Source organism: Semicossyphus pulcher, unplaced genomic scaffold (assembly GCF_022749685.1).
Source record: "Semicossyphus pulcher isolate SPU_LCO1_2020_fin unplaced genomic scaffold, fSemPul1.0.p SCAF_19, whole genome shotgun sequence".
Taxonomy (NCBI): domain Eukaryota; kingdom Metazoa; phylum Chordata; class Actinopteri; order Labriformes; family Labridae; genus Semicossyphus; species Semicossyphus pulcher.
In genome coordinates, this window is record NW_027211692.1 from 9,690,481 (window position 1) to 9,701,167 (window position 10,687).

General features: G+C 42.9%; 1 protein-coding gene across 1 annotated transcript; it reads right to left on the bottom strand.

Annotated features, from left to right (window-relative positions):
- Positions 1-655: 655 nt before the first annotated feature.
- On the bottom strand, positions 656-10,687 carry tsr1 (TSR1 ribosome maturation factor). The gene is made up of 15 exons (XM_069668684.1): positions 10,545-10,687; positions 9,270-9,373; positions 8,955-9,183; positions 8,518-8,652; positions 7,941-8,395; positions 7,375-7,519; positions 6,644-6,831; positions 3,553-3,776; positions 3,272-3,431; positions 3,075-3,185; positions 2,835-2,967; positions 2,216-2,332; positions 1,941-2,081; positions 1,759-1,833; positions 656-1,139 (listed from the first exon to the last, which is right to left on the bottom strand). Exons 1-15 carry the CDS (start codon positions 10,669-10,671, stop codon positions 961-963), a joined length of 2,523 nt encoding a protein of 840 aa, XP_069524785.1. The 5' UTR covers positions 10,672-10,687; the 3' UTR covers positions 656-960.

Sequence of the window (10,687 nt, forward strand, 5' to 3'; positions counted from 1 at the left end):
AGAGGTCGTGTGTGTTGAATAGAGCTGAGAAGGAGGCTTCAGGTGAGGGTAAGATCACCGTGGAGACAATTTTAAGAAGCACACAACTTGTAAATTATATCAATGTATAACATGGAAGTGTAGATAGCAAGAGTGAGTGAGGAGAACAATTGTTGTTAAAGCTGTTCTCTGCTCTCTCACCCTCACTCTGATTCTTTGATGCCATGTAGCTTAAAATAGCTAAAATGGGTCAAGCAGCGTTGCACTGTGTGTTGTTTCACAGTGAATGAAATTCAACACAAGACTGTTGATTAATTATGTCTCTGCAGCCTGATTTCTGTACAGAGCAGTGAGGCATGTTTGTGATAAAAGATTATATAAATAAACGAACCTGACAGCTGCGATTTGTCAAAATCTAAAAGGCCATAAGTCATTTATTTAGAAATTATGGGGAAGAACTTTTAGTAAAAAGAGCAACTTGGGAGTTATTTTTCCATGATTTCAAATCGTTTATGTCCAAGAGATTGTTTATACAAGGATTTTGTGTCTTTTTAATGTGGCTGCAGCTTAAAAGACACAGACTTCAAAGAGCTGCCAGCGTAACGTGCTCGCTACACGACTGATGTGAAAGCTCTTATTGTTTGTTTGTTGCTATAGAAAAATACCCCATTATTAGTGTAAACCAAAAGCACTCAACACATCTACGGTCATTTGTGCAATGATAATTACTCATATAGTAGAGTTGATGAACAAAGTAGAGAGGAACACTTATTCATCACTGCCATCTAGTGGCCGAAACAGACTCTGCAGGCTTTCATATTTCACTGAGTAAAATGGAAAGCATGACTCAACTAAACAGGAGATACTTTGGATCTAAATACTTTTAATTAATAAGTATTACACTTTTTTGAAAATGTAATGTGACCACACTGATGTAAAGTTTGTCCTGTGTCTCTCTCGCATTGTCCTGTCGTCCCTCCACTACTCCATGTCCAAGTCGTCCATCTCCACGGTGCACTCGTTCTTGACCCAGGGTAGCGGTAAGGGCACATAGGGGTCATACGTCCACCGAGGGAACGCTCTCTTGTACAAATTCATCAGCACGGTGTCTTGAGAGCGCAGCTGGTTATCAAACACACACTTCATGTGACCGTGTGTCCCTGAAAAATGAGATAAGGCAGTCAGACTCACAGGAGAAAACAGCTGACAATAGTGATAGTTAAAGGGATGCGATCAATTTTCTATTATGCTGATGTCTTTTTGAATCACGTTGGTAAAGTTTGTTTAAAATTGTAAACACATTTTAATTTAATAATTTTTCAGAGCCTCTCCTTCCTCCTGAAACCAACAAGCCGTTTTGCCATTCAAAGGTCAGAGCTTAGCCACGATTGGCTGACAGTATTTGCAGTGACCGCGTAGCCCCCGTGCGATCCCGTAGTGGAGCGGCCACACAGCACTGTCACTCCAAAGTTGTAGCAAACATGGCTGCTCTAGGATCGGTTATTCCGCCTTATAAGTACGAGCCAGAATCGCCAGGATGTATCGGAATGATAATTTGAAATCTTGACGACTTGACTACAATCTAGTGCAAGAAGGCAAGTTTCTACGTAGAAACCTGCAGCTGTTCTGAACGGCTCATTTCAGAGGCGACCTTTTTAAAAATGTAATTCTGGAAACACAGAATGATGCAGTTTTCACTTTTTCACTGTGAACAATAAACGCCCAAAAATGTGAAACCCATGCAACATATTAGAATATCAATCCTTTAATAATTTTTACCTAAAGCCTCTTTGATGTGGCCTCTGCGACCCCACTTTGTTCTCAGCTCCACTGGTTTGAACCACATGATGTCATCTGACACAGAAAGAAACACAAGAAGAGTAAACCATGAAGCCCGACGCCACAGAGAGGTTGAGCATTATGTCATGTTCTGTAGTTATAGTGGAAAAAAGTCCGCTCACCCCTGTTAAAGAACATGTAACGGACAACCGCAGAGCGCCGGTTGATTTTGAACGGGTGTCCGCTCAGCACTATCCTCTTCAGCACGACACGCTGAGGGTCACAACTGAGCAGGCTGCCTGTAGCAACCAGGTCCTGGATGCCTAGAGAGAGACAGTGTGATAGAAGAACACAAGCTCAAACACCAGAACAGAATCAGCATACGTGGATTATTAAATAAAACAATTACACAACAGAATGGATCAAAAGTCAAACATAAAGGCAACCAGTCACCCACCATCGTTCCTCTGTTTGAAGAGCAGGACTCCTGCAGGGGAGAAGGTGATGGGAGCGTACACCGACACCACGGTGGGGGCATCTGGCCTGAGGAAGCGCTCCATCTTGTGCTTGTCAGCTGGAGAAGAACCGAGCCAAGTTCAACACTCAATAATTCATTTATTGCTGCACATCCAGCCGCCAAAATTGGCTACAGACCGCTTGCTTCTACAATCAATCTGCTGATAGGATTGATGAGGAGCAACAGCAAATCCATATCGCTGTCATACGAGAAATAATTACTTCTGTATACGGAAAAAGTCCTATAATCAGAAAATCTAGTAAGGCAGTGATCTCACCACCTTCCTGTACGCTGCCTCTTTGAATTATGTTTATCCTGCCCGGTTCTTGGGGATTTGGTGTCTTATCAAAGCAGACTTATGACATCGCCCCAGAAAAACAGGCTTTTCCACAATAGGTACTTGGTCATGCAGTGGCAATGGTTTGTTGTTGCTAATTTGCCGATTGAAAACGAAACCAGTTAGTTCACTAGTTAAACAGAAATGAAACTGTTATTTATGCCTATGTGAGTGAGCCCAAAATAAGTAGTTCCCAGTTCGTGCAGATGGTCTGAGTTTTACCTGAGGTGTGCTGAGAGAAGATGGGAGACGCCCTGAACCTCCGAAACCCGCAGTGGAACACCAGCTCCTCTTTAGATTTGATGGGCTCTGTGTTGCTAGGGTGTCTCCTCACCAACAGGTGCATCACCGACATCTGCGCAGAGAGGAAACAATAAAGAGGCCAGAAAAGTCATTAACAATAATGATCTATTCTCATATGACTTTGTTTCATTTTAAGTGTGTCAAACTCCAGGATCCTACCTTCTGTTCGTGGGGCAACAGAGACACCAGCATGAGAGGTCGGCCTGACTGGACGCTCTCCATCACAGAGAACGGCACGTCGATGATGTGCAGCGTCACGTACCAGCCCACCTGAGGCAGAAAGGGGCAGCAGAGTCAGTAAAGCTTCATATATATGATCAAAAAAACATACATCGCCGTTTCTTTTGTTTGTTTACCATGGCTCCCTCTTCCTCAGCTGCAGCCTCAGCCAGTATGCGGTGGCGAGTGCGTTCAAAGCTCTGGAACTGGAAGATGCGCGAGTAGTTGAGAGGGAGGTTCTCCATGGGGTCCCAGGGAGAGGAGCGGAAACTTTTTAGGCCTCTGTAGCGCTGAAATCTGGACACAAAGGACAGAAACGGAATTAAAGGAGTATAAAGACTATATCTCACAATATATGACTCCTTAAAACCTAAATTCTATATTTCTTCTTTGTTCTACATAAAGAGGGAGAACAGACCTGATTCTAGTCGCCATGTCGAGGGGCGTGTCCACCTCATCAGGAAACATTTCATTGGCTCGGGCCTCGCGGTAGCGTTTCAGGCCTTCTTCTTCTGCAGCTTCATCCATGTGCTCATCATAGCGCTGGTCTGCTCCTGTTCGCTCTGTGGAGCACACCTCTTCCTCCTCCTCCTCCTCCTCATCCTCCTCCTCCACTTCTTCTTCAGAGCCTGATCCTGCATCCTGAGCAGAAACGATATTGTAAAGTTTGCTCCAACATACTCTCTTCCTGTTTCCTGTCTTTGCAGACATTTTTGACCAAACAGCATTTCAGAAAAGATAGCCTGGTCACAAAATGAAGCCAAAAGAGGAAAGAAAGTTTGAGTTAACCAAACCAGCCTCCATACCAAAGTATTTGCTTTGGACAACAGGTGGAAAAATTTAAAAGAAATCCATCCCCAGGAACCCTGTGTGACAGGGCTTTGATGTTCATAATTTGGTGACCCTTTACCAGCAATGCGAGTGGCTTCCACTGTTCCAACTACGAGTTAGTACAGCACATATTTCAAGGAGGAGTTCATCTTCGCAATACTGTCCCAGTTATACTAAAATACATAAAAGAAATACATCTCTAATACAAAGCAACTTTATAATCATACTAATTCATCAAGGCAGCTTCTTGCCTTCCCATTTCCTGAATAGCAGCCTCAATATTAACCAAACACAGACGCACACGTGGGGAACAAGTGCACTCAAAGAGATTCCAAGTAAAGACACTGTAAATGTATTAAAGAGTAAAAGATTAATCCTTCTTATCGGCACCAAATCCACCTTATCTAAAGTTGACAGTTTCTCACTCTCCATTGACGACACCCCTGTTTCCCCCTCCCCTCAGGTTAAGAGTCTGGGTGTCATCCTCGACAGTACTCTATCTTTCCAATCACACATCAATAACGTCACCCGGTCCACTTACTTTCACTTACGTAATATCAACCGTCTCCGCCCCTCCCTCACTCCCCACACCTCTGCTATTCTTGTCCACAGCCTCGTCACCTCCCGCCTTGACTACTGCAACTCCCTTCTCTTCGGCCTCCCCCAGAAAGCCCTCCATAAACTTCAGGTTGTCCAGAACTCTGCCGCCCGGATCATCACCAGAACACCTTCTTCCCACCACATCACCCCCATCCTACAGCAACTCCACTGGCTCCCAATCAACCAACGGATCACCTACAAAATCCTTCTGTATACTTTCAAATCTATTCACAACCTCGCCCCTCCTTACCTCTCCGACCTCCTGCACATTGCCACTCCATCCCGCACCCTCCGGTCTTCCTCCTCCATCCACCTCACCGTACCCCCTGCCCGCCTCAGCACCATGGGGGCTAGAGCTTTCAGCCGCTCTGCTCCCCAGCTCTGGAATTCCCTCCCACCCGACCTCCGAAACTGCACCACCCTCCCGATCTTTAAATCAAATCTCAAAACCCATCTGTTCCGCCTCAACTACTCTCCCCAACTCTAAGCACTGTCCCTCACCCACTCCTAATGTATTTTATCTGGTCTGTTTTACCCTTGTTGGTGTTTTTACTCCCGTTTGTGTTTTTTGTACAGCGACCTTGAGTGTCCTGAAAGGCGCTTATAAATAAAATGTATTATTATTATTAAGAGCAGCTCCGGTCATGTTTTAAGACATAAAATGTTCTGCTTGAAATAATAAATTGTGTCTGATGTATTTTTTCTGCAAAATTTGTTTAATTACCTTGTAGAAAATCCTCCCAAGGCATCTCCTCCTTCTCATGAAAAATTCCTGAATCTGCATAGGCCCCTTTTTGCACTACTGGTGCTTAGCTGTTTAATGTGTCATTTGTTGTATTTATTATATGATGTAAGTGACCTTGAGTGCCATGAAAGGCACCTTTAAATAAAAAGTATTATTATTATCATTATTATTATTATTACTATTACAGCCGAAAACAAACCACGTCTCTGCCATCGTTTAGTGGCAACTTGTGGAAACTTAGCTAGCTTGAAATGTAGCAATTAGTAGTAGTAACGTTAACGTTAGTAGTCAGTAGTGAGTTTGTGAAAATTACGACGACGGTTACAGCTGGCTCGCGCATCGCCGAAGCGGTTGCCATAGGTTACACATAGTGATATGCATAGCGTCACCCCGTGACTGCTTACGTTGTCCCCGATACGTCTTGTAGCACATGAAGAACACCACATGGAGATGTTTACAAGTTTAAACACTTGCTTTTCTCTGGAGGGGGTCTTTAAAGCCAAACAAAAACTAGACTCGCCCAGCCACTATAACAACACTGTATTGAGAACTGTTGTGTAACATTATTCATGTCTGTGTGTGACGGGGAGTTTCCAGAATTTAAACTAAGGGAATCCCGGATTTGCATATATTTGAATTTTTTCCACTCACAGTGTGTTTACAAACGACTCACTCTCAGAGTGTCTGGAAATTCAACTTCCATGAACAATATTTCTTTATGAGGAATTGAATCATCACAGACAACATGCTCTACAGTCCTCCTTAAAATGGCAGATTACATTAAGAGGCAGACACATGGGGGGAAAGCGCCCAGCAGGGGGTTGATTCACAACCTTTCCAACATCCTCGCTGCAATAATAATAATCATTATCATTTGAAGCACCATTTTCCCTATTGTTACCCTGACATAAATACGTAATCCTGTGCGCGAACCCTGACATCAAACACATGCTAATAACAATCACTGATCGTAATGAACCCGTTGCATAAGGAAGAGTTTCCCCGACTTCTTTTCAAGCAGGGCTGGAAATAAATAAATGTTCAACCCCTCCCTCCGTCCAGACAGGAAGTTCTGTTCACAGGACAGGAAGACAGGAGGCTTCTCTCGGGACTCCAAACACTATTGTTGTGGTGAGCAGCCTGGCACTGCAGGCCAGAGGCAGACACTGAGAAAACAAACAGTGCCTCTCAGCGACGAGGTGCACCCACCGTGGGTCACGTATGCACTGATGCAACCCCGGAAACACAGACCCTTATTCTCCACAGATTACTGTCCTCAACATCCTGCGCAAGATCACAGTCCAGCAGTAGATAAAATATTCTTATTGTGTACCTGAGAGTTATTCTCTTCATCGTCACCATCCATGGCTTCATCCAACATGTCATCATTGTCATCGTCGTCCTCGCTGCTTTCTTCATCTATATCTCCGTTCTCCTCCTCGTCTTCATCAACAATCCACGTGGCCTGGTAGTCTGAGGTTCCTTTAGGGACCTTCATCACACGTTTGATCTTCCTGGCCTCTAAACAGCAGAGAGAAAAAAACAAAACAATTGGAGTCTCATCGTATTGTGGCAGGATTAATTTGGAGAGCCAAATTAAAAATAACAACTAATTATATGTCAATCAAGAAAGCCATTTTACTACACAAGACATTTCTGGTTTCCAGATATGACTTTAAAGTAATAATCGCAAAGATTTTCATTTAAATTTATGTCTGTTAAGTCACTATCTATGGCTGAATGAGGTCACACAATGGTGATTGAGCCTATGGCCCACTGATGGAGCCTTTGCATTTGCAGTAATACAGACTGGGTGTCGCCAGAGAGAACGAAACTGAGACCCTCGGGATTACAAATTTAAGCTGTGACAATTAATTGCAGGTGTGATCTGCGTGAGTTATCTGAAGGTGACATCATAGCTGCGCAGAACTTTTTCTCTGACTCAGTGGTTGTGTTTTTTTAACAAATCCAAAAGGACTTCCAGAACAAATCAAATCAGTAGTGACTGCTCTAACACAAGTTCTTCCCTCATACAGCTATAATGTGTAAATCCTGCTTCTGCACCTTCGGCTTCCAGCAGCTCCGTTTCCGTCGGCCACGTCTGCTCTCCGTCCATGGGGTCCACTTCGGCCTCTGTCTGCAGGTTCTCCCTGCAGGATGGGTCTGCTTTCATGAGCACCCTCACCGCAGCCTCGTCTTCACCTCCAACCTGTGGGAAACACAGATCACACGGGTAAATCTAGCCCGGTAACTACCACATGGATTTGTGATTTACTTTCAGTAATTGTATTGAGCCGTTTTTACCATCTCCCAGTCAGCAACTCTTGTCATTCGTTAAATTAAAGTATAACAATCTGACAGTTATTTGCTGATTTCATTGCTTGCTAAGGTAGTTTATTATAGAGGTAGTAAAGCTATAAATAAAGATAATGGTAAAACTATATTCTACCACTTTCTAAATGTTGATATATATATATATGCATAACACACATTTGTCATGTTATATAAGACTATAAAGACTATAAATAATAAACACGTTATAACAACTTTTGTTTCCGGGGAAGCATTTTTGGATTTTGAATTCAACAACAGTTGATCAATAAAATCACTCCGAGTCCACAAAAACGTACCAGCATGTCCACGTCTCCCCCCTTGCCAGGCTTTGCTGGTCTCGCTGCTGTTAAGTTGAGTGGAAGAGGGTCTGATGGAGCATCAATCTGACTGAGCTGAAAGTCTCCGTGTCCACTGATGTGCACCAGTCTGTCAACCTGCAGAGGACGTCCACGCACATACCCAGACACACAGAGGGTGCCCAGGCCGGTGGGTCCCCCGCCTGTTCCCTCAGCAGGCATGTTGGGCGTAAAAGTGACGTGCTGAGCTAAAAGATGGGATCGCCTGGATCGGAAACCGAGCTTTCTCTGTCTCTGAGTGCCCAGGTGTCTGAGAAGAAGAGTGGCATCCTGCTCTGAATCCAGAGGGAAGAGACGGGCGTCAGGGAAACGGATCTCTGTGATCTTTGACAGAGCTCTCCTGGACTCCACCCTCTTCTTCACGGGGAGATCAGACACACCCTGACACACCAGGGCTGCACGGGGTGACAGAAAGACAGAGGCTTATAAAATGTACACCACAAACAAGTTTTAAAAAATGATGTGTAAAATATTTTGAGTCCAAAAGCTCCAGCAGTGTGTTGAGGTTTACACTCACCGTGGCTGGGGAGACCCTGTGCAAAGAGGCAGGACAAACAGTGGTCTCCATAACTGTCCCAACCTTCAGTGGAGTCCAGTACGAACACAAGACTATCTGCAATCTTTGCCACATCCAGCAGGGAGTGCATGTCAGCTGTTTAAAGATATGCAAAGAAGCTTCAGAATGGGACAATGCTCATAACAAAGACAAGAGAAAAACAAGTACATTTAAGACATATAACATATTGTAATCAATTGTTACTTGGTTTAAATAGTTCTATAATGAGAGTCAAAGTTCTGAGTTATTTTTATTTCTTATATATAAAACTAATAAATACATTCATGTTCAAAAAGGTTTAGCCATAACTGAGGACTTCAGCCTATTCCAGTAAAAATTAACTGCATACAACTTGAGTTTTTTTGACCAACAATAGTCCTGTATCACTCGATCCTTACCCGTGCTGTGGCTTAAAAAGGTGAACCTTTGTTTAAAACGAGGAAGAAGCATCCCAAAACTGTCACTGATGCCACTGATGCACCGCTCCTGATGTACGACACCCCCAGCACCTTCCCCACGCAGCAGTTTGGTAACAGCACCAGCATCGACTGCAGCGTGGAGGGACAGCACAGCGACCAAATGAGGAGGACCGTCCCTGCTGCCGAGACGTCTCTTTTCGGTCAGCACCTAAAAAACACAAAACATGAGCCATGGAATCTCCGCAGAGCTGATTAGGAATTCAAAGACTGCTCTTCATCATATGACAGAATTACCATGTCTTTCTTATTCCTGCGGAGCTGGTTGGCTTTGTGCCTTCTGTCCATCTTCTTTTGCTCCTTCCTCTGTTTTTTGGTGAGGGCCGTCACTGACACTCTCCCTGAGAGAAAGGTCAACAAAATGATTAAAACTGTGTTGTGCAGGATCCAAACTCAAAGTCTCTTAGAGTCTTTAAAAACTATCAGGTAGTATTTGGACTGAGTGCAACACAAGTGGTAAATAATCTTCAACTCTTCACAGTATTATGAGACAGATTTTCAATATCTTTGCTGTCGCAGTTTCAGTGTAATCAAACAAAAGCTCTGCAAAATTGACTGCTCTCGATTTGTGAGGCTCATAATACTCATTTTTCTTAGATTTCATGAAGTTTTTATTCAAGAGATCAATTCTAAGGCCATACTTTGTCCTGTCATTGATACAATGGAATGCATTACAGCCTACAGTGTCTGCATTCCATTAAGTCTTTGACATTTTCATGAACTCAAATATCCAGACAAAAACACAATGAATCACGTGAAAAATTATCTCAGTGTTAAATCCTCACATCTTTGGAATAATAACAATAAAAATAGAACATTAGGCATTGATCATATTTATTTGACAAGATAACCTTGTACAATATCTGATCTTGTATCATTTTTATATATTTATTGCTACGATTTAACCCATTATACTGATATATTTCTATTTGTTTTATCATCAAAGAGTAATTATGTCCTTCCTAAACTCATGTCCATTAAACCATTAACATCCCTAAATGTATGTTTTATTTATTTATTGTTTTTTATCTATATAAATTTCTGTTTCGTGTCATTACCTCAAATGCTTCCATTTCATTGTTTTGTATATGACAAAAATCTTGAAATAGCTTCCTCTATACTTCTATTTACAGTGTGTAATTGAAACCTGAAATCTGACAGCATTTTCCGACAGCAAACTCGTTCAGATTAACATGGTATGACAACTGCTCTTTCTCTCCTGAGGCATCTGGGACCCGATTTGTTCCCAGTGCTTTAAATGGTATCGGTGCAACTCGAGAGATGTAGGCTACACCTCCAGTTAACCAACGCATATTACCAATTTATTTTTTTTACCAATTTCTTCGAGAGTGTAAAATCCCGCCACTGACATGTAATCAATTTTTATTCAACTCCTTAATTTGCCCGAAAACTCAACACGTGTGTGTGCAGAGCCGTCACTACAACCACAAGCTAACAAAGCACAGCTAACACAAGTTGTTGAGAAACGCTTTATAATTGAACACGGCTTACCTTTGTTTTCTCTCTCAATTTCACCTTTCGTCCGGTGCTTGCCATGTTTGTGGCCTTTATTTTTCTGTTTATATATGCCGGGTCTGTGGCCTTGTTGTTTTTCCCCATTCGCAGCCATTTTCACCATGTGGGAAAGACGAGCG